The following is a 23,931-nucleotide window of genomic DNA, read 5'->3' on the forward strand; positions in this document are numbered from 1 at the left end:
CTGTGCCTCTGAATTTTATCATCTTGCAGCAATTCTCAGTAGTTTTTCTTCATTTTATTTTATTTCTTCTCTCTGTCCTTGCCTCATCTTCATCACTCTCTACCAGATCATGCAGCTCTACTATTACTCTCTTCAGCTCCTGGTTTTCAGCAATATTAAAGTGGACTGTGCAAAAGAATTTTCCAGGACACTGATCTTTCTAAGTGAGCTTTTCTAACAGATATTAGACGTGAACGGCCAGGCTAAATTTACATGTTTTATTTTGCGCGCATGTCTTCATTATTCACCTTTCCTGGAGGTGGAGTAGGAAATCAAGTTCATAAACTCTGGCTGGCAGTTTCTTTTTTTTTACTTCCAGTTTACCTCTGTGGCAGTATTCTAACTGCCTAATGGAGATCAAGCTCTTCCTTCAAACAGCACACATAGAAGTGAATATTTGTGAGCAGGTTTGCCATAAAACCTCAGTAACGATGTGAGAAATGTAGGCAAAAAGAGCAGAATGAAGAGGGCTGCAAGGCTATGTGTGTTTGGGTGTCTGTGAAAGCCTTGAGACCTATACATGTTTTCTCTAGGCTTTCTTGAGAACATTGCTGGAGCATTTGATGTAGCTGTATGGAAAGCTTGGTTCCCGGCAAAGAAATCAAATTTCTTGCTTTCCTCTCAGATGGCATTACTTTCCAAAATGAAGGCATTGGAGTTATGCAGATCATATAAGACCAAAACAGGCAAATAGGGAAAAAGAGGTTTCTCCCATTAATATCTTTTATTAATTCTTTCCCTCTGTTTTATGGAATTCTGCAGTTTATGAGGCAGTCCTGTCATTCAGAAAAACAGATAGTTTCATTTCTTAAAAGGTAGGAAGGGTTAGTGTTTTTGTTTAGGGGAGGAAGAACACTACCAAATTACAAAGATTGGAGCTGGGTATGTAGAGTGCAGCCTAGAGGCCACATGTAGCTGCTCAGGATGCTCTGTGGCTCTTTGCACCGTAGTGCTTTTACTGCATAAAAGCACTGTATAAACAGCAGCGGTTTCAGGGTATCCAGTGTTCTCTCCCCTATTTTGGGCATCCTTGTGTTAGTCGAGGGCCACAAGTCTCCTTAGCTTGAGTGATCCTGTCATAGAAAAGGGCTCAGTTGCTCCAGTAGTCACAGAATTAATCACTAGAAAGAAAGAAGAGACAAATGTGTTACTCCTGCTGGGTGGCATCATGATGTGTGTGACTTTTAGGGAGAGAAGTGAGTTGTATTAAAAACGGTAATTCTTCCTGTATACTCATTTAAAATCGTACTTGAATTAAAGATTTATGAATTTAAAAATACTTTCAAAGTCATGAATGATTTTTTTTTTCCCCCTCTTTTTGCATCTAGGAGGATTCTGAAAAAAGTAACTATGGAGCCTTCAGAAAGACTGACTAATCTCCAGGCCCTGTGGGACAGTCAGACAGTGGCAGAACTTGGACCTTGTGGTGAGAATGAATTTGAAGGACCAAATATAAAAAGGCTGGAATTGCAGTGTCAGGAAGTTTAATTCTATTTCTGGCAGAAGCTTGTAAAGGTGTAATTAGTTTTAAGGTGTAATTAGTATGGAGCAGACTTCTGATTGGTAGGTGAAGGCACTATTTTAAGCTTTCTTGCAACCTGCCGGGCAAAGATAGGATAGTCTCAGTTTCTTTCAGCAGCACAATGAACAGCCTTCTGAGAGAGAAAGAGAGTGAGTTTTGAAAGACTGGATCTTTAAGCATAAGTATTAAAGTATCCTTTTAGATGTTTGGCTTTTCTGGTTGTTTTACTATTATGTTAATTACTCTCTTGGGTTGTTTTTAGGAGGCTTTTCGCAGATGTATGCCTGTGTTTGTGATTGGCTTGGATTTCCCTATAGAGAAGAAGTACAGTGGGTAAGTACATGTTCTGGAGCTCTTTTCAGCTAACTGTACAAATGATGAAAGAGCAAGTAAATCATAATACTTGGAAAAAACCCAACAGTTCTGTAAAGATGTATTTGGCTATGTATTTTTAACAGGATGTTGATACGATTTATCTGACACAAGATACCAGAGAGTTGAATTTGCAAGACTTCAGCCACCTTGACCACAGGTAAACAATACGAAGCAATCATGCTAATATTTTGCAGATTTCCCTTGTTCCCCCTCGCAGTAGGGTTCGCCTGGCCTTGCTAAAGTGGGATGGTCCCATAGCTGTTACTTGAATGTGTAGACCTCTGAAATGACCATCTGTAGCATTTTTAGTTTTCAGCACAAAGCTGCTGTTTTTGCATGAAAGCCCCATGGAGAGCACGTTTCACTGAGGAGCCCGAGAAGATAAATATATTTTGGTATTGGAAGCACTCCAAAAAGTTAGCAGATAGATACTTTTCCTGTGATGGCGGATATAAGAGCTCAAATTCAGCAGAGAAAACATGCAACTACATCTGGTGGGCAAAGCAGAAAAGGAAATTATGCAGTCTTTACTTATGCAGAATCTTTTTCTCATGATGTAAAGGAAATTATTTTTGTCAGCAAGTCAGTAGAAAGTTTAAGTTGTTTAACTGAATCCCAGCCAGTAGTTTCTTCACTTACAATAGATGCTATCAAAAATGTGTACTTCCAGAAAGGAACTAATTGAGGGTAATTTTACTGTGACATGCTGCAACTTAGCTAAGTGTTGTATTTGGTTTACTGAATTTAGCTGGCTGAGAAAATTGGATTCTAAGAAAGTTGAATCTGAAGATATTTAAGTAGGAGGAAATGGGAGGAAGTCTTAACTAAAATCTATCATTATACAAGGAAAATGAGAAATTTAAGAAACTGTAAATAAGAAAGAGAAAGCATTTATTTCTTTGGGAAAGCCCGGTGGAAGAATTAAGAATCTGTCAGAGGTACAATGTTAAAATATTATAACAGGAAGGCTGAACTTGGAGGTAGGTAAATAAGAGTATTTTGCCACAGCATTCTTTGCAGCTTTGAGCTATCTAGTATGTAAACTCGCAAAAAGCCCACTGAAATACTTACTCAGCTTCTGTGATGGGTTTTCACAGTCTGCACTGAATCCCATAGCAAAGTTACTAAGCTGTACCTGTGTTGGCTAATTCAGAAGTAACTCGAACAAGAAAGACTACAGGGCTGCAACTAGTGCATGATGAATGTAGCCAAAGACTGCTTGGTTGGTTAAGCCTTGCTGAGAGAAAACAAGGAAAGGAATAGTATTCAGCACAAGCAAATGCGGGACAAGAGCATAAGAATGCTTTAAACTTATTGCAAGATGGAAGTGCTGAGAAGACCATCGGGCATTCTTGAGAAAGTGACTTACAGATACCCAGCTTCAATAGTAATTAAATGTTTGAATGATTTATTCAGAGTGAAAAATATTACTTATTAGGAAAGAGTAGATAGAAGAAGTGTTTTAAGTATTCAGAATATCTCAGCTGGTTCAAATGAGTTGGCTTTTGGAAAACAGAATAATGGGTTTGTTGCTTCACAGAAGCTTTTCATTGAAGTATACCTTACAAAATTGACATCACTGAGGAAATATATTTGTGTCGGTAATAAAAGTCTGTATTAAATGTCTCATGATTGTCTAAGTCCAAAGATTCAAAACGATTTTGGAGCCATTTACATGCCATGGAATCCATCTTGTGATGGGAGTTTCTACATGTTGAGGACTGAACTGGGATAAAGGTTTTGGATTGAAATTTCAAGAAAACTAAATTTTTTAGGAAGCCAAAACCTTATGTTGTTCATTAAAAATACAGATTAGGATCTGAGATCCCAGTCAGTTCAAGAACGTATGCAAGTGTTTTGTGATGCATTAGCACAGTGAGAATGCTATGAATTAACAGTATGCCATCAAGCTTTGGATTTTGGGAGACTGTTGTATGTCTTGTCCACCTAATTTTTGGGATTGCTGAAACTATATACTTCATGTTGTGGAGTAGCTCTGAAGCAAGGTAGGATGGGTACACCAGTTCTCTAGATACAGGGCCTATGCATTGCAAAAATAAACAATTTGTGTTTTTCCTAGTAAAGCTTTTCTGTTAGACGTCAACATAAGATGGCATGAATTATAGATGAATTTAAGTTCGCAGAGTGTCTGACACTTAGAGTGCATAGCATGGCTTGCCACATGGGAACATGATTTCTGAGGTTTTACCTGAAGTTATGTTGTGCTGTGAACCATATAATGGTTCAACAACAACAAAAAAAGACGCGAAGTGAACAGGGCTTATTTAACTCAGTAGCATAATTTTCATCTGTGTAGCATATGTTTTAGCATATTTGGACATCCGAAAAATTGTCAGAAAAGTGTGATTGGTTAGATTTTTTTATTTGCGCTGTTTAGGTTTCTTACCATCTTAAATACACTAGGGGACAGAGATGTTGAAAAAACGTGAAGGCATTAATGAAGCTTGAATGTTGTGGCAGCTTGGAGAGATTTTCTGCATTCCAGAAGAACAGAATCTGTTTACATTTTAAGATGGCACAGATTTACATTTTGTAAATCTTACTTTATTCTGGATGGTAGAATAAATATAAGCAACTTAATATAAGTCAATGAGGGAAAGTTATGAGAAGGCCCTGCTTTTGGAAATGGTCATTAATGTTCTTTCATAGCATATTGCAAAAGAATTCAGATCGTTGTTAGTACCACATCTAGAATTTAATCAAATAAAGTGAATAAAGCAGTATATAATTTTGAAAAGGAAAACTCAGTAACAAGTGCAATGAGGTTAGGCAAGCCCAAAGCAAGAGAAGGAGTAGAGGTAAATTCCTAAAGGACCCTTATTGGTCAGAAGCACCTTCAAAAATTTGAACAAAGTGAGAAAAAGACTAAACTGTACAGTTTCCCCTTAAAATGAGATGATAGAATCTAGTAAAGTGAAGTTTCTAGACAGTAAGGCTGCTGCAGAACGGGCAGAGGTTGCACTGTCTCAGGCAGGTGGGGAGGAAGGGGGGGTGTGTGTGGGGGCTGGTTAGCAGTTGGTGTTATTGAAGCGTGCCGGTATCTGTGCTTGTCCAGGGTTTGAACAAACAGGCCTTGAATACTGCGGAAGACTAAACTATTTAAAGACGAGAATTTGCAAATCAGCTGGGTTGATTTGTTTTAAAATATTCCTGTCCTGCTGCAGGAATGTTTCTTTCAACGTCTTGAAAGTGTGATGATTTTCCCACTAACTCTGAGCACCCCCTGTCCTTCAGTTGCCCTCCGAGGCCTGGGGAGGAATGGGGAGAAAGGGATGGCCTCAGGCAAGTTCTGCCTGCAGCCACTCTCCTGCCCAGAAGGTGCTGAGCTCTTGCCAGCCCTCTAAGCCGGCTTACCAGCTCCCTGGTAGTGTAAATGCTTGCAGCCGGTGATCCCCGATCGTTGTCCCTCTGTCCCTTTGGAGGAACTGGTGCTGCTGCTGATGGCTGAAATACATCTGCTGGTGGAGCCTTCTGCCTCTTTTGGGGGTGGTGGTCCACAGCGTGAACAGCTCTGCTCCACCAGTGTGGTGGTGGTACTGTCAGCCTGTCCAGCGTTTGCCCTGCAGCATTCACCACCAGCTGTGGCTGGCTGGTTACCACTGCGTTGATTAACCAAAATTGCACCTGAAAAATGACTCTTATGTTCATTCCACTTCCAAGGCAAAGGCACTGGCAAGAGGGACATCAAAGCTGCTAATTTGTTACCTTCTTACCCATCACACCAGGGGAAGGCAAAGGAGGAACAAACCTCTATGCGGACGTTCCTTATTCCACAGCAAGATTCCTGCCTGCCCAGCCTAAGGGGAAAATACCTCTGGGTTGGTGTTTTACCCCCTCTAATATTTCACTAGTCAGCTATTGCTTTAAATGGAGATAAAGTGTCTGTGTGTAGGAACAAAAACAACATGGTGGACAGAAATAAATCTGTACACTTCATGAAGCTGATCAGACTCTCCTGTGCCAGTGGAAATGAATTCACCACGAGACTTGATGTGTGCTGCGAACAAGATGGAAAACAGGCTTAATCCTTGAAGGGCACCACAGACTTAGTTCCTCTCCAGGAGTGTGAAAACAGTCTCTTTGCATGAGCTTCACAGTTGGTGGGCTACAGTCTTTTGCTGCAAAATGCCACACCTTCTTACCGTTACCGTAGTGATGGGCTTGTGCTTCCAAATCTAGCAACTGCAGTTCCCAATATAGCCTGGTGAAGGCTTGTCCATATGATGTTGCCTTGTCTTCTGGCTTTCATATGTGTTTAACAACTACCCTAAAGTGTCTAAATGTTTGTGGAGGAAAAGTGAAGGAGAGGAAGAAAGAAAAGAAGATGTGGGAAGGGTGCTGCTTGTTCAGTGCAGGTCTGTGCCTACCTGCATATGTCTTGAATGAAAAGCTGGGGGGGTGGTGGGACTAGCTTTAAAGAGCAATACTTTTAAATTTCTCCCTGCAAAAACAGAGGCTCAGATGGCAGTATTTTGCTGGTCAGATAAGTTCATGTATGTTACAGCTCTTCTATAAAGACAAGGGGTTTCTAAGTAAAGTCCAAGTGTAAGTGTATATGTGTATTTAATATGGTGTGTCAAAATGATCCAAGTGCCGCGCTGCTAAATAGTATGCTAGTTCTTGATGGATGGTTCTGCTGGGGGGTAGTGTACAGACATGACATTTATCAACGTCTGTTCTTGGAGAAACTTAGCAGAGGGAGAGCAGATCACATTAAGAGGCTTGGAATGAAGAAAACAGGAATAATTTAGAATTTCATTTGTGAAATCCCTTTTAAAATTAAGGAGGGTTTGTGCTGAAAGTCGCATTATCCTTTTGCAGGTCTCCTGCTTCCTGGGGGAATTTAACTATAGAGATGAGACAAGGAGGTGTTCTCTAGAAGCATTCAGTCATGGAATTATATTAAATCATCAGACTGCCAAAAAGCTTTTTAGCGTCATGCTCAATTATAATTAGAGGTGATTAAGAAGCTTAAATATGTCACAGGCTGAAGAAAAAGTAATGCTAAAAGTAGGAATGGCAGCCCAGACAAATTCCTGGTTTAAAAATTCATGCTAGAATGGATGTCAGTTGGCCAGTCAAAAATTTGTATTAAAATAAGAGAAAGACACACAGCTGCTGGTGATGCTCGTTCTTTAGAATACAGAGCTTTCTGTAATGGGGATGGTAGGGAATTAGCATTGCAAAAGCATGGGGAATTACATATGGAAGAACACTTAAGATATTGTTTCAAATTATCAAAGCTGACAGTTATATAAAATGTGTGTAAAAGTGTTTTTCTTTTTCTAGAGACTTAATACCTATAGTTGCTGCTCTGGAGTATAATCAGTGGTTTACAAAGCTGTCCTCCAAGGATCTGAAATTAGTAAGTAATAAATTGAAACAGTATACCTGCTCCTACCGGGCTGTGCTGTGTTTTAGAGGATGCTATTACATTTTTCAAGGTGAACTTTTTTAGGCAAGTACAACTGGGCAATCTATTGAAATTCTTTTTTCCCTTAATCATATCAGGAAAATAAAAACTGTTGGATAGTTAATTCATGCCATAGAAATACTGCCAAGAGTCAGGTCTTGTTAAAATTTCAAATGAATAAAGTTTGAAAACTTTGTTGGGCAATAACAGTAGCCCATCAAAGTACTTCGTTAGGCATTGCTAGCTCCCTCAAACAATATTGGGTGACTAAATAGGAAACTAACTCTAAAGTAGACAGAAATCTCAGTTGCTTTTTGGGGTTGGAAAGAAAATATTGGGATTCTTTTTTTTTTCTCACATATAAAGCCAGTTTTTCCTCTTAATTTTCATTGCAACTTGATGAATTTTTCTCCCAGTTGTCTGAAGCTAACCCTGTGTAGTAGTAAGTTTGTAGTGATGTGTGACATTGATATTCTTCCACATCCGTTTTCTTTCTGAAAAGCAAAAAGGGGGCAAATCTAAACAAGTTGGACTAGTGAAGAAAGGGCCAAAAAAATCAGTAATTACACGACTTTTAAAATATATCAAAATATACTATTTCTTCTAATCTTGAAAGTTTATAGTCACAGGTGGGGTTAGCGGTTTGAGAAATTGCTTTCACACTTACATCCAGAAGCTTTTGTCCTTAAAAATGAAGGTTGAGTCTCATCTTGTTTAAATTGATGCAGTTTTATTGATCTGAAAATGCTTTTATTGCATTCCTAAGCTATCATTTTCCATGACAATTCAGTAGCAACTAGCTTATGTGATTCTTGGCAGAAGAGTAGGCAAAAAACTTTTCTTTCTTGCTGGGACATCTTACTCGAAATTATGCACGGAATGAAACTGGGGGTATTTTTAATACTGTTGTAGTTCACTGTTAAAATCACCATTGTTAAAAGGTACAGTACAATTAATCAGTTTCTGCTTCAATGAAAAGAGACAGTTTGCTTAGTTAGAAGACTGGTCGGTGTAGTTTGTTTAGAACAAGAACTGGTCATATTATCTGTCTGAGATATTATTACGTGAAAGTTTTTTTTGAATTCTTAGCAACTTTTCTGTGGAAAACAAACCAACAACAACAAACAAAGTGAAAAACTATCTTCCACAAATTCCATTTTCAGTCAAAAACACCGGGAAAATGTAAATTGTTGGACGGTACATCTGTGCCATAGGAACACTGCTGAGGGTCAGTATGAGGTCAGACATATCCAGAGGCCATTGAATGCTTTGTGCTTCATAAGTCCCACTCTGACATTGTGTTTGATAGATGGTACCCATAGTGTTTTTATAGTACATGCATGAAACTTTCCACTTGCAATCACACTGCTGTAGAAGCATTGTGATAATATTCTGAATTATTGAAATATGGAAGGCAAAGATAGAATTGGGAAGATGACTGAGTTGACAGTCTTTAGAAAAAACTGTCACCTTTGCCGTGTAAAGGATTAATAAGATTTTATGTGTGTGGTGGATCAGGGTTTTTTCTTTTTAGGAGATTCAATAAGTTTAAAATCTAAAAAATCCTAGAAAATGTCAGACTGTCATTAGAGACACAGATGTGCCAGGTATGACTGTCACATTGTTTTTAAAGGCGGATAACAGAATAGTTTCAGCACTTCATGATCATAACTGAAATTCAGCTTTGGAGTTCACATGAATGTTGGTTAGCGTGTGTTGGGGGGGGGAGGGGGGGGCGGGGAAGGCAAATCCAGAAGCGAAATAAAAGATTATAATAAAAGGTGATGAGGTACAGAGTTCACTGTATGGCTTTTGAATCATTAATGTTTTATCTCTCTCTTTGAATGAGCACAGTAAACAAAACTTTTGTTACCATGTTTTGTTCATGGTACTTGGAAATGTCCGTGCAAATTCTAGAATCCAACAACAGTAAGATCATGAGATGGGATTTACTTCTATGTAGGTTGGGAGAATTCATACTGAAATACACTGACCCTTAAGCACTAGTCCTTAGCAGTCTTTGGAGGGCCTGTAGGTAGAGTGCTTTTGCTCTTGAGTTTTTTTGGTTTGGTTTTGTTTTGGTTTTTTTTGTCTGCCTTGTAACATCTTTCTTTGTGTTTAGTTGTCGTTCCTGGTCAGGCTTTATTCTCCTTCACACTAGTTGCCACTTTCTTCTGAAGGATTAGCATGCATATGAACAAGATTGCTTTGAAAATTAAGTGAGCAGTTTTTCTGAATCACAGGGTTTGGAGTTTTTACTATCATTATAAAAATTCTGCCCCCTATGATTAGGTGGCCTGCTTCATATATGACTCGCTTTTAGTCTGCCTCTCGCTTCCCTAAGTCTTTTCCAGAAGTCCTCTGTTGCCATCTGACTCTCTCTCTGGGATGATCCTGGTATTCTTACTTACTATTTATGTATGACAAAAAGCTGATCATGGCCTGGATCCCATTACGATGTACAGCTTATAACTCAATAACTGTCTGTTCCACGTTTGTGTTCTTTAACGCTGTTCTGTCTTTTCTCTGGCAGTCCACTGATGTCTGTGAGCAGATACTGCGAGTGGTGAGTAGGTCCAATCGATTGGAAGAACTGGTATTAGAGAATGCCGGACTTCGAACGTAAGTAATTCCTTTGAAATGTTGCATTAGTTATTGCTTACTCCCAGCAAAAAGGATGTGTGATGTGTGTTAGCCAGAACAAGCATTAAAAAAACTCGTGCTCGATGTCTCCCTTGTTCTGAGGAGCCTGTAGTCATGAGCTTGTCATCAGGTTTTTCAGAGGTTCCTTATGTCCAAGAAATCCCTTTGAACTGATGGTTTTTCAGATTCTGCCTGGAGAGTTGGGTTAAGTGGAGCAAAATGGATTGGATAAGGGTATAAGCCCTAAATCAGCTCATACTGTTCCTCTCCAAATACGGCTGCCAATAGAAGTATGAACACCTTTTTGTCATTTAAAAAACAGTGTTTGAGGTTTTGTTTAAAAAAGCATATGATTCTGTCTCGCATAACAGATTATAGTTTCATTCCAAGGAGAGCTCATTTTATCTTATGGATTGCAATTAGCAACTTTTTTAAAGCAAGAAAGTAGATAATTAAGTTTAATGCCTTGCCATAGCCTTGAAGGAAAGGTACATAGAGGTGTAAGCCATACAATTTAATCCTTGCATATATTTTAAATACAGTAGGTTGTAGTTACTAGATATTTGCTTTTTTTCCCTTCATAGGAAAGAGAAGCAAAGTTCAAGGTACAAACTAGCCCGGTTGGAAGTATTTGTAGCTTGTTTTAATGTTAGAGTAGCATCCAAGACCATGCAGACAAGATAAAGTCTAGCGCTAATGAATTTTTATGTTAATTTAAAAAGCAGTGGAAAGTTGGCAGAAGCGGAACACTACGCTGAATTGAAACTAAAGAAGGGAAACAAGCACAGGGAAAATATTTGGTGTGCTTTACATTGCCTCCTCTTCCATTGTTTGGGTCTTTTTGCCCTTTTTAAAATGAGTTTTGCATTGAAATACCTTTAAAAGAAAATTGCCTAAATGACACAGGAAACTTGAGGTGGAGTTTGGAATTACACCCAAACTTTCTGATCGCTAATGAATTGCTCTTAATAGCTGTCATTTCAAACATAAGCACCTGATTTTCATCTCGTTTTTCTTGTGGTACGTGCCATGAAATCATGATAATAATGAATATTAAAAGATATATTGACTACCTTTGCGCATTGCCTACCTTAAGTTATCGCAGTTGGATTAACTGGTTTTGGTTTTAACAGGACTTGACAGATAATCAACCTGTGACTTCGGTTTTCATGTCTCCATCTACATGCCTTGGTGTATATCTGCTCCGATCAGCATTGTCTGTCTGTTTTTGTCAAGGACGCATTTGTCAGTTTTACCAGTTATCATATCTGCTTGCTGGGAGGAAATCCTGTTTTTACTGGGTATCTTCACTTCACATAGCTTATAGACCAGTCATTTTTAATGAGCTGTGACAGACTGCTGGACCAGGGTTAAGAAAGAGCTACCAAGAGCAATGCTTTGAGAAATAACCTGAGCAGATGCAAGAGCGCATTTCCTCCTGCAGCAGAGTCAGTTTAAGATGATTCCATTCTTTTCTACCTCCAGCCGCTCATTTCTGTGATTTAGTTTGGGACATGGCCCCATAAACACTTGTCATCCTCCCAGCTGATGAGACAGCAAACTGTTGTGCAGTAGTAGTTGTAAGGGCCCAGCACTAGCGAAGCATGGACTTGCTGTTGGGGAAAACAGGTTGTCAGATGAAACTGCCTGTCTGTTAAGATTTGTGCCAGTTTAGATGCTCTTTAAAATTTTATCCCCGTTGCCATTCCTTTAACAAATGTAAAGAGTGCAGTGTAGATTATTTTGGATGGCGTTAATGCATAAAGCAAGCACTAATGTTTTGGTAAGCGTTAGGATGCTAACTAAGGTAGGTAATATCCAGATTTCAGGGAAAGGAGGATGGTTCAGGATGGCCTGAACAGATGAGCTTGAAAAGAAAGTTACATCCCTGAGGTGGTTTAGAGGAATGGGGCAATATGTGATAACCAGAATATTAATTTCCATGAAACCGCAAGATAGATTCCTCAGTCTGCAAAGGCCTGTTTACAGGAGCTGGTGAAAATGATCTATTTGTTGTACTTATGTACTCTGAAAGCTGGCAGGCAGAATGTCCCTGCCACCTTCCGTACCGTCCTCTGCAGCCCTGTTCCAAAGGGAATGGCCAGCTGCGACAGAGGGGGAACAACAGAGGTGCCTGCTGCTGGTGCCCTCAGTGACGTTGCATCTCAGCTTCCCCTGCTGGATGGGCTTTGAATGTCCTTAGACCTAACCGTGTTAGTTCCTCCCACGCACGTCCTCTTTTTTCTGTTACAGGGATGTTGTCTAGACAGATCTTGAGAAATTCATTTGTTTGTCTGAGATTTTCAGATCTGTGGTATTCTTATCCTTGGTGAAATATCCTTACTCTACCCTATGTGTAGCTAAATTGAGTCTTTTTTGGGCTTTACCTCCCAAGCCTGAATGTCCTCAGTTCAGGCAACCATGCCTGTGCAATGCATACAGAGCGAGTTTGATGCTTTATTGACAATGTCAGACTTATGTTGCATGCTGTGTGCCTGAAGTGTGCAGCCCAAAAAAGCAATAAATTTTAGGACTTGAAAGAAAGAGTGGACAAAGGAGATGCCTCCGTTTATGGTAGAGGCTGTGCAGGGAGTGGGGAAGTTGTATTAGTTTTTTCCGAAATAAGCCTTGGAGCCCCATGCGCTCTACGTAAGTAATCCAGTGCTTTCTGGTGGCAATCACTTTACTGTGCCTTTGCTAAGTAGTTCACACATACTTCAGTTGTCCAGAAAGTTCTGGTAATACTCCCTATATTGGTGGCAAAAGCTGGAGCAGAGTTTGTAAACAAGCCTGGAGGTGTAGGCAGAACACTGTAATGACAAGAATCTGTTAGCAATAAAGGAAGAGGAGGAAACTCCCCATGAAGAAAGGTTTTTTTGGTTTTTTAATTCAAAACCTCATTTTTCTTGGCTGGACATAAGGTGCTTGATTCAGTTGCCTAAGCACAGGCATCTAGTACCATTTGAAATACTGGAGGGTATCCACGGAGTGTTGGCAAATGTAACTGAGGACCTACAGGAGACATGTAGTCTTCTACAGCAGCAGCTGGTAGCAAAGCAGGATACCCTGAGGCCTGTCAGGTGGCACAGATTCAAGCCCAGAATATTTTTTTGTTGAGTGTTTGTATTCACATGCTGCTTGTATCTTAGGAAGAGAATACACGTTTCCTAAAGGCAGCACATCATTGTGCATTTGCAGCACTGGGTCCTGGTCTACCCCCAGGGGCCCATCTAAGGACATGGGGTTTCAAAGGGAAACTAAACTTCCCTGGAACATCTGTACTCAGGTAGACCTTGCAACAACAGATAACCAAAAGCTATTGAGACTATTGCTGTCCAGTCTCCACTCTTTTCCAGAGGCTGGAAGAGGATGCTACCTCCTCTGCTATTCTCGGCACACAGGCTGATCACTGTTACTGTAGGCAGGATCTGTCATGAGAAAAATGGGCAGTGTTAGTTAGCACTCTTCTAGCAATGTAGCTGGTAGTTCTCCACCACTGGCCTACAGAAGGTAAGATATTGCACTTCAAGGCAGACAGAGAAAGAAGCTCTGTGAAGGAAGCTCAAGGGATATTTTTGATTTCTACCTCAGTGTCTAACTTAGGTGAAGAACATTGAAATTACAGTCTCAGTTTAACACAAGCACACAGTAGGGCTAGTCCCTTAATACATGGAAGCTTCCCAGTAGGTAGAAGGACAGAGGGTTTGTCTCAGAGCTGGTAGCAGCCAACAGCCTTGTGACTTAATGCAAGGAACATGTCTCCACCTGAGTCTGACAGTGTGGTCGTGCAGGAAAACCCAAGCTAGCTTTGAACTTAGTGCTGTGGGTGGTGGTAGTCCAGCTGCAGCAAAACGCTCTGAGATGGGGCAGCGTTCCCTTGCCTCTCAAGCCGATTTGAAACAGAGGTAGGTCATGCTACTACAGCTACCTACCAAGTTGGTTAGAGTTAGTTTAAAGCTATCTGTGCTGCCTGGCCAGGCTGGTGTGAGCATTATAGAACTGATAGACCACTGCGTCTCTTGGGACACATTGCTAGGACTGTGGTCAGCCAGTTATGTACTTTGATTCTTCTCACTGTAAAAAGAATCAAGCAAAGACCAGTTGATCAGTGTGCTGCTGTTCTTTGAGAGCATTATTCCTGCTGATTTACAAGGTCAGAAATACTCCTGGTTTGTTGACCTTTTGGATATGCTGCAAAGCCCGTCTGTTTGAGTGACTGTTGGTAGATAGCTGCTGCAAATGAGGGGGTTGGCTTGCTAGGGAAGGAGGTAGTGGTACACGAGTCATTGTGTATATCCCACCCGTGCGTGGCATGGAAGAGATGGAAGATGTGCTCGACTTTTAAGTTATTCTGTGTAACTCCTTTTTTTATATCTTCAGATCTTTATCAAAAGCAGTTTGAACTTTGATTGAGTTCCCTTCAGTCTCTTAGGCCACAGAATAAATAAATAATAAAATAACCTGCTTTGAAAGTTAGCAAATTAGCCAGATAAGCATTGTTTAAAACTGAAGAAACAGTTACTGCTCTGCAGTAGGATAGGCCACTTCTGTCTAGTAATCCCTCAACATTTTTAAGCCTCCAAATGTGCTGTTGATACAGACGATAACAGGAGTCTTTCTTCCTCTCTCCTTTTCTTGCAGAGATTTTGCACAGAAACTAGCCAGTGCCCTAGCCCATAATCCCAACTCAGGACTCCATACGATCAACCTTGCTAGCAATCCACTTGAAGATAGAGGTACTGTAACATTTATGGTTTTTTCTTTCTACAAATGTAATAGGAGGATTACTGCTGCTCTGTTCAGCTTTGCCCAAATAATAGGATATTGTTCTGTGTGTAATGCTATTGTAAATACCTGTTGTTCACAAATGACTGAGAATTGCTATTCTTTTTTGATTTTTACGTATCCATTAGCTTGCTGAAAGACATTTAAATGTCTTCAACCAACCACGGATTTAATTAGATTTCGTTACATTTTCATAGAGGTTTCTTTTAAAGGAAGATAGAACCCAGTGACTGTTCAGGACTAGAGAGGAAACAAAGTGGCGTGCATTTTTAAAGGCAATGTAATCAGGTGAAAGATGAAGCATGAGGCAACTTTGTTGCTTGGATTATATTTTCCTGATGGTTTTGTGTTTTTATTTCAGCCATAATTCCATAGTTATATTCAGTATTGACGCTATTCTTTTTTTCAGCTTTGTGCTAGTCTGTCGTGTTGCCAGTACTTGGCGAAGTTCAGTAACGCTAGCATAACTGGCATCCTTATGGAGCAAAGTGCTGTTGACTCCACAAGATGGAAAATCAAGCTGAAGAGCTCAGCTTTTCTCAGACTAGGCACCGCTAGGCATGATTTCAGTACATATCAAGTCAAGTCATTCCCCTTCTTTGTCTACTCTCTTTTCACCCAAGAGGCATTTATTTTTAAAATAAGGTTACATTCTTTCAGTCTGGAGTTGACCCTTCAGCGCTGCCCATGTGAGATTTCCATTTGCTTCACTTAATGCATTCCAGGCACACAGTGTTCTCGGATCAGACTATCTTGTGCTTCTGTTGGGCCAGAAGAAAAATAAGAATTTTATACAGTGAACCTTTTCTTGTTTTATTTGGTTTGTTTTGGGGAAGTTTTCCAGTCTCTTTGCTGTCATGATTCAAAATGGAAAAACTGTTCATTTTGATTACAACCTGACTGACTCAGAATGTTGTTAACACAGAGTTTTGTAGGTGTCTTTCCTTTCCCACTGTTTCAGTGAGGAAAAAAAGATGGGAAGGGGTTTTTTCCCTTCCACTTTTGTATCTCTCTTCCTTTTGACTAGAAACAAATATGAAAATATTTTTGGTTGTAACCTGTTCAGAGTAGTTTTTTATTTAAAATTGTTCACATGAATTGCTTTAACTCTTCTGATTACCTCTTGCCTGCTGATTACTGCTTGGCCTCCTTAAGAATCCATATCACGTGAAAGCCAATGTTTTGCTGAAGAACATTATTATTACAATGTGCCGTAGGCCTAACTGCATTGTACAAAAATTTCTGTAGTAAGTTGGAAAAAAGACTGTCACATTGTTGCTTCTGTTGTTCAAGAAGTGTATTTAGATTCTGTTACATAAAGTTTTTTTTTAAAAGGAATTAATTTTTATCTTGAAAGCAAAACAAATAACCAAAGCATTTGGTAGATATTCTACAGTGCAGGGTATAATTTTTTTTTTTTTGAAAACATATCAGTGTGAGTGCTTTCTTTGCAACAAACTTATAGATTCAAACCATTCTGCAGTATCCATAGACAAGAAACAAATGAAATGCAGAAATACACCTTGGAGAAATTAGTAGGGTTTTTTCATTATCTCAGTCTCTCCTATCACATGCAATTAAGATCTGACCTTTTAATTAGAGAATTAGATAAGTTATATGAGTACTTAAAGAGAAATTAACTATAATTGCAATGTGCGAATATTGCTGCTTTCAGTTTAAGAAAGATTTACCTGTCCTGTGATCTGATATTCACCAAGTGCAAGGCAGATTTGACTTTATTAAACCGAAGGGGCAGCAAGCATTTCACAAGTAAAAGCTGGCGTAATGGTGGAGATCCATGTAAGCATATGGATTTCGGAAAATATCTCTTGAAAAATCACCTGCAGGAACTGCAAGTTCAACCAGATTATTTTGCAATTATAAGAGAAAACAGAGTTGTGTGAATTATGGGGAAGAATATATTGTTGTTCCTTGTTTGAACAAAAAAACCACCCTAAGCTATTATATATTACCGAGTACCAATAAGTAAAGACGTTATATTATTACATTAATGCAACTATCTGTATTCCAATAACATAGGTAGTGTGTTTCATTTAACTAAGGCATAGGACCTGGCTTCAGTTCAAATACAAAGCAGTGTTTATCTGAAGTGATTTACTCTGAGACCAGTCTTAATTTGTGATTGGCTTCCCTTTATGGTACTGTCAATTATTTGTGAGACTAACACCTGGGAAGTTTATTATCAGCCTTGGCTTTAAAATCTAGCCATGCTAAAGCGATGGGAATTTTGCTTTTGGCTCTACTAGGGTAAGAATTTAATCTCATATTTTGTTAAAAATAATGCAAAACAAACATACTGAAGCCTAGACATACTCAGATCCAAAACTGTGTGCCTGGATGCAGTTAACTCTACTGCTGCCATTAGAGTTCTCATCTCTGTTACGAGGTTAGCAAAAATGGGTGGCTTAAATAGCATTCAAGGACCTGAGTGACCAGAAGCGCTTTTTATTTTCTGCACCTGATCCCTGTATCTTATAACTGGGTGGATCCTTAACCCCCAGTGCTGGTAAGATGTTAAAATTGTTCAGCTTGGCTAGAGTAAACATATGTATGTGACCTACTAGTGGACTGTTTCATGTCTGCATTATGTGGAGAAGGGTATCAGCTTTTTCATTTACTGCGTTTTGAAACAAGTAAAAGGCTTTACCCCCTTTCTCTTTGCCCTTTTCTCTCCAAGTGAGTCGTGGTAGAAAACTATATTTCACACCGCAGGTTAAGCCTGGAGTTTCTGTGTTGATTTATTTCTCTAATAAATATTTCATGGATTGGTTCCATTGTTATTTAGGATGTGCCCTCTTAATCAAATTTCAATCTTTTGCTTAAATGGGGGGATTAAATATATGGAGTGTGGAACTTGGATACACTGAGAAAGGGTTTTAATGAAAAGTGCTTTTTTTTTTTTGTTTGTTTGTTGGATTTGTGCTGAGGTAGTCCAGCCTGTGTCAGCATCTTAATAGGTTTTTACTGTTTGGGATCGCAAGCAGTTGTAGCATTTCCAAACCTGTGTCCTGGCTGGTAACCTGCAGGCTACTGTAAGGGAATTAAGTGGCCATTATGACTTTGTGGAGGTTTCAGGCTCTTAGGGTTTACCTCAGAAAAAGAGGGCAGTGTTAGCTAACATGGGTATCTCTCTTGCCTTGATGACCCTTCCTTTAAAAAGAAAATGAAAATAGTTTGAAGTTTCACATGAAGTACCATTGTTGGGTTTTATTTTGTGGTTCTTTTTTTTTTAATGTTTGGGGGTTTTTGTTTGTTTGTTTGTTTTGGGTTTTTTGGGGTTTTTTTTTGGCTGAACCACAGAGCTTCCAGATTTCCCAAGTGCTGACTGTTTGACATGTGTAATATCTTCCCTTTGATTCCTCAAAAGTACGTGTGCATTAAATAGTTTGAACTAATTAAGGTGGCTTACTGATTGTTAACAGCCAAGTTCTCTATCTGTTCAGCGGTTAGCAAAGAAGGGATCTTGACTACATCAGTCATTTCAAAGATCTACGGTCATAAAAAGACAGGGTCATTTTGGGCTCCACCCCCACAGCGAGTGCAGTTCCTCCTGTAGTTCCACCAGTGCAGTTTGCCCCTGGTGTGATTGCTGGGAAAAATTGAGATCACACAGTTGACTCGAAAACATCCATTGTCTCTTTGCTCCCCCGACAGGTGTGTCATCTTTGAGCATCCAGTTCGCCAAACTTCCAAAGGGACTGAAACATTTAAATTTATCTAAAACCTCCTTGTCACCTAAAGGTATGTTTTATAAGTATGCCTCTTCTTCTGTTCTAAAAGTTTCAGGCTTCCATCCTAATAATACCTTTTGTTACCAGATTATAAAGTAATTAATTCTGTGAATAATTTCCATGTGTATTCTCAACAGCACAGCTGCTTTTTTGCAGTCCTGGGGTGCTGAACGATTGGCTGGGTTCTGTGTCCCCTTCAGCGCTTTGAAAATCTCTTACTTGCTTCTGTAAGCTTTGGGCTTGAACCTGTATTGTAAAGATTGAATTTAGAATTGGCATACATATGTTTTGTATATGCTTCAAAAAGATGTCTGAAGCAAAAAAGTGCAGGGAATTTTCCAAATGTTTTGCACACAATTATTTTATGAAATCAAGTGTTGTGACAATGGCTGTTAAGTGGTTTGCTCTGAGTAAAGACTTCTTTGTTTTATAATTCCCAAATTTCCAATTTGATATCGTAATTGAAATGTATATATATTTTAAAAGCAATAACAGTACTGAAACACAAGTCAGAAGCTTTCAGGTTTTTTGCATTGCTGTTTTAGAAATAATAGATGCGTTGACCTCTTAACCAGACTGCACAAACTCAGGGTCTCCTGTATAGAACATGAGTGTTAAAAATAGAAGAAATGCAATGACATTATTGCAGCTTTTTCGCAGATGTTGATGAACTGGAAAAGACGAATGAGTTATGGTCTATGAAGGATGCTAGTTGGTAACAGACAGGAGCCATGCTTTTTTATCCTTTATTAAAAGGACTCCTCTGTGAAGCGCACATTCTGTGTTCTCCTAAGCTTTAAGGGTTGACCTGGGGGGATATGGATGGGAAGAAGGGGTTTTTTTTTGTTTTTTTATGAGTGTTCTGTAGCTCTTGTTAGGCTGAAGTAAATAGTAAACCCTAAATTGAATTTATTCAATCATGACTTTCATTAAAAAGACTTTATTAAGCTCTGGGGTTGTTTTTTTCCACTGCTAACTCCATTTTTGGTGACGAGCAATTGATTAAGAATCTTGACTAACCTTACGTGTACTCTTGAGATGAGATGTTCGGGAATTTGACAGAAATTCATGCAGTTCTGGTATGTTCATTCATCCTGTGCTTTTCTTCATGGGATATGAAGGATTTCGGCAAGTACTTGTGATCGTTGAGTCAAGAGAACACTCTAGCTATGCTTCTGTCTTCATAAAGAGTAAATGCCAGCTTGATGAAGTTCATCCACAAAACTCTTGTCAGTAAAAATGAATTCTGAGGTTATAAAAAGAATTCAGGTTTTTAACACATTTTTTTAAGACAGTCTTTAAACAAAAGCTGAAAATATATTCCGGTACGCCTAATACTGACCTCATGTGAATCCTAGTCCAGGCTGCATTGCAATGACTATCTATTCTCCAGAGAGTTACATGTCACCATGAATATTGTCCCATGGCAGCTCCTCAGAATTCCTTAAGAAAGTATATAAAATGTCTTAAAATTGGAATTCTTATAACCCTCTGGACCTGAAGAAACAACTCAGCTTCACCTCTTCGGTTGTCTGCAAAGCTGTCTGTCTTAGCCAGTTTTCCTTTAACTTAAGAAGACGGTACTAAATTCATTTTAACTTGGGAGGCTATTTTTGAACTTGTAATATTGAGGGGGGAATATTGTGATGTTTTCTGTGGGGAAAGTCTAAAGCAGACCTTGGATCTTGGATTCAGTAGACTCCAAGGGGAATGGCTTTTTTTTTTTTTTTCCAAGCCTTTCTTTTTCTTTCAATTTTTTTTTTTTTATTTTGTGCTTTTCAGTTTCAGGAATTCTGTACAATCCCTCACTGGTTTTGACCCTATTTAAAAAGTGCTTTCTATTTGAGATAAGTTTCTAAGATTGAGAAGTGAAGTTCAGGTGGTAACCTCCCAGCTGATCTTTCTTCAAATATTGTATCTCAAAGTTCCTGAGAGCTATTAACACTCTGAGCCTCCTGAGAGTGGTAAAAGAGCATGAAAGATTGTCTGCAAATGAAAGTGAGATTACTGTTAGAGTATAGCATGAGGTAGGTGAAGTTCAAACAATATTTATTGATTTGAAGATTCCGGTTAAATGGAAAATTCTAGTATACTCATTCAAAGATAGGGCTTGCTTTTCTGAGTCCAAGCCAAAGGCTAATTAAAAAATCCCTCATTCACATGGTTTGCCTTAAGTGATGTGGCTGATTTTGAGCATTTGGCCCTTTTTAAACATGAAACAAGCAGCGACATTATGGATTGTTTGATAGGTCATCTTCTCTCCCAGACTCCGACACTGCTGAATTCCCAGAATTGGTTCTTGATATAGTAAATGCTGAATTGTTGAAAGTACATTACATTCTATTCTTCTACTTCTTGTTGCTTATAAATGCTGTTGAGAAGACTCACTAAAGTGAATCCAGAGCAATAAGCTCTAGTGGTTAAATAGAGCTTTAGATCTTTCAAAGTTTCAAAAAGTATTTGTTTGCAGTTCACCTTATAGATAGGGTGTGGATTCAACAATGCAACATTAAGGTAAAAGAAAAATTACACTGAACGGAAAAGTTTTGAGACTTGGCAGAGATGTCACTGTGCTTCGATTCTTTTCAGTGTCAAAAGCCTCCTGAAACCAAGAGCCATACTGCTAACATGGGAGACTTTCTTAACATTTGGAAACTTGGAAAACTGAAGCACTGAAGTGGCATATTATGGTCTTCAGTGGCTCGCTAGCTGCTTCCTCCACATCCTTACTGATAAATCCATTTCATAGTAGTTTTTAATTGAAGAATGGACATGTTCCATCCATTGAATACCAGTCCATTTTCGCTGACCAGTAGCTTTGAGAAATTGCTCAAAATTGTGTAGTAGATCAAAACACATGCATACTTTATAGCTTTGGCCAGGCACTTACAAAATACATGCATGTAAGAAACACATGCATGTTACTGCTTGAAAGACAGCAATGGCCATCTACAATAAATTAAAAACTTGGTGATAAGCTACAGAACCCTCAGATGAAAGTTAGATTTGCTGGAAGTAGCCACGTCCTAATTTGTATTTGGAAAAGCTGAAGAATTTTAGAGGAAGAAAACTCTGACTGGTTTGTTCCCAATGAGAGCTTTTTAATTTTAATTTGAAAAACATGTATTTGTTCTCATCAAGCATTGAGAGTCTTTATGCATCTCTTCATATTTTAATTAACTATTTTTCTGAAATTACAGGCAAATATGTAATTGAAATATTTTTAATTTTTAGGTCTCGTCAGTTGATTTTGAAGTTCTGGCAATTATAATTGTTAATATACTTGGGCTTCCACAGATAGTTTCATCTGCTTCCATGTACACTTTTTATCTAAATATTATTGTTTGCAAGAAGACACTGACTTAACATTATGGAGTAAACTCTGTTTTAAAAATCTGTTTCAAAGTGGGATTGCACTGCTAAAGCCATTGCAGACTTTGCAGAATGACTTCTTCCCTGGATCCAAGATGTATAACACACTGTGGCTCCATCGGGGCAGCTGATGGAGCATGGTCCAGGCAAAACTGGGCATGCTGTGGCAGGGAAGAATCTTGTATCTGCCTGGCAATCTGCCTTCCTGCTGCAGTACAGTGGTGATAACAGGAGGTCATTAAACATTTATGTGTGTCTGTGTTCACTGAAATTGTGCACTTGCAGGGTCTGGGCTAGTTTTGTCTCAAATTGACTGAGATGAGTACTAACTTTTTTTTTTTTTTTTAAATTTTTGGCAGGCGTGAATAGCCTTTCCCAGTCACTGAGTGCCAACTCACTGATTGTGAACACGCTCGTCTATCTTGACCTCTCAGGGAACGCGCTCCGCGGTGATGATCTTTCAGTAAGCACTTTCTTCTCATTTGTGAGTTAATGAATGGATATTTTAATTTAATGTTAAGAGAAAGGCAAAGCCATGTTGTTTCGATCCTTCTTTTGCTCTTATTTCAGTAGAGGTAGGAGATAACATTTTGATCTCTTATTTCAGTAGGGGTAGGAGATAACATTTTGATCTCTACTCTTCATTATGTAGTCAGAGAATTAAATTACCCCACCCAACTAAGCAAATCCACATAATTTTAGTTCATGCTTTTACTCCTTGGCTTCTACTGATAAATGAGAAAACTGCATGTATGCCACTTGTTTCAGTGTACTTACCATGCTCCCTGAGTTCAGTTTAAAAGTGACCAAAACACAATTAAAAAAACCCTCATCATCTTTTTAGTGATAAGTGTATTACAAATTTTTCATTGGAAGGTTGGAAACAATTGATTTCTTTTGACTTGGAAAGACTTAATTACTTTCCATTTTTCAATATTTTTGTTTGTATAAATAAATCTGTGCACCTCCTTGACACATGCTGTTGAAGCTCATGATTTTTTGAAGAATGTAACTATTTTTTAAATTCCTTTGTTCAGTTTATCAGTTGCCATAGAGGTGCAGTTCTATTTGCTCCATAACAACATCCACTTAGTTCTCAATTTGTATGTATTCACTTTTTGACTGTTACATCCATGTTTTTCTCTCACATCAAAAGTTGTGTGCATGTAAGCATCAGGTTTTGAATGCTTTAAGTATTGAGCATCTAAAATATGCAACACTAGAGTCACCCAAACATATAATTTAAAGTGCAGTCAGACATGACTGTATTGCTTTTTCACAAATCTTACTAGTTTCAGATTCATCATCACGTTCAAAGAACTAGTCTTTTCAGATATAAGAGGGGAAAGTTTCAGTAGGACAAGAGGATTTAAAAGGTAGCAAACAGTTAAATGTAAAGAAAGACACACAGTGAATTACTCTTAAAGAAAAAATAACATAGCAAATAATGTAAAAACAAAAAGTAAAATAAAATGTACAACTTCGGTAGGCAATGCTTAAACCTTATGTCTACCGACAATATTTTAAGGGACATAAATACAAGAAGTGGGGCTTTTCTTGGCCTGTCAGAGAGAGAGAGATGGTTCAAAGAAAAAGATTATTAATACTGAGATCTCTTAATCTGTGGAACAGTTTTCCCACAAGAGTAAGGAAATCCTGTTATTTAGTATTTAAATTAAACCCCAGGGATTTTTAAAGCAGGGACCTTTCTTGCAGTGTAGGTATAGGGGCTAAATGACCTAATTTTTAGAAACGTGAATCTATTTTAGAAATGTTGAACATGCTCTGTGTGGCTGGATTTCATGTGGAGTTGAGCGTTCCACGTTTCTGTGAATTAGGTCATACTTTTATCTTTCTGTGTTGTTCTCTGAGACTAAAAAAAGCCCAAAATAAAACAGTGTATAGTAAGAAGTTTTGTATACGCTAACATTTGCATGCATATCCTATGCATTACTGAAGCCATCAATATTAAAGTCATTACTTGTCCTGTTTTCTCCCTTAAACCTTTA

At 38.7% G+C, this 23,931-nt stretch overlaps 1 protein-coding gene across 6 annotated transcripts in view; it reads left to right on the forward strand.

Annotated features, from left to right (window-relative positions):
• CARMIL1 (capping protein regulator and myosin 1 linker 1) overlaps nucleotides 1-23,931 on the forward strand; it is a 200,952-nt gene that overhangs the window by 90,529 nt on the left and 86,492 nt on the right. For all 6 annotated transcript variants that reach the window (XM_087758183.1, XM_087758147.1, XM_087758164.1 and 3 more), the window contains exons 6-13: nucleotides 1,368-1,465; nucleotides 1,824-1,894; nucleotides 2,020-2,093; nucleotides 7,247-7,322; nucleotides 9,904-9,992; nucleotides 14,655-14,749; nucleotides 18,474-18,560; nucleotides 22,282-22,385. In XM_087758183.1, the coding sequence (XP_087614309.1) occupies nucleotides 1,368-1,465; nucleotides 1,824-1,894; nucleotides 2,020-2,093; nucleotides 7,247-7,322; nucleotides 9,904-9,992; nucleotides 14,655-14,749; nucleotides 18,474-18,560; nucleotides 22,282-22,385 (694 nt within the window). The remainder of the gene's footprint in view (nucleotides 1-1,367; nucleotides 1,466-1,823; nucleotides 1,895-2,019; nucleotides 2,094-7,246; nucleotides 7,323-9,903; nucleotides 9,993-14,654; nucleotides 14,750-18,473; nucleotides 18,561-22,281; nucleotides 22,386-23,931) is intronic.

This window comes from Nipponia nippon, unplaced genomic scaffold, assembly GCF_047370975.1.
Source record: "Nipponia nippon isolate SJK-2023a ecotype South Korea unplaced genomic scaffold, ASM4737097v1 scaffold_1, whole genome shotgun sequence".
NCBI classification, from domain to species: Eukaryota; Metazoa; Chordata; class Aves; order Pelecaniformes; family Threskiornithidae; genus Nipponia; species Nipponia nippon.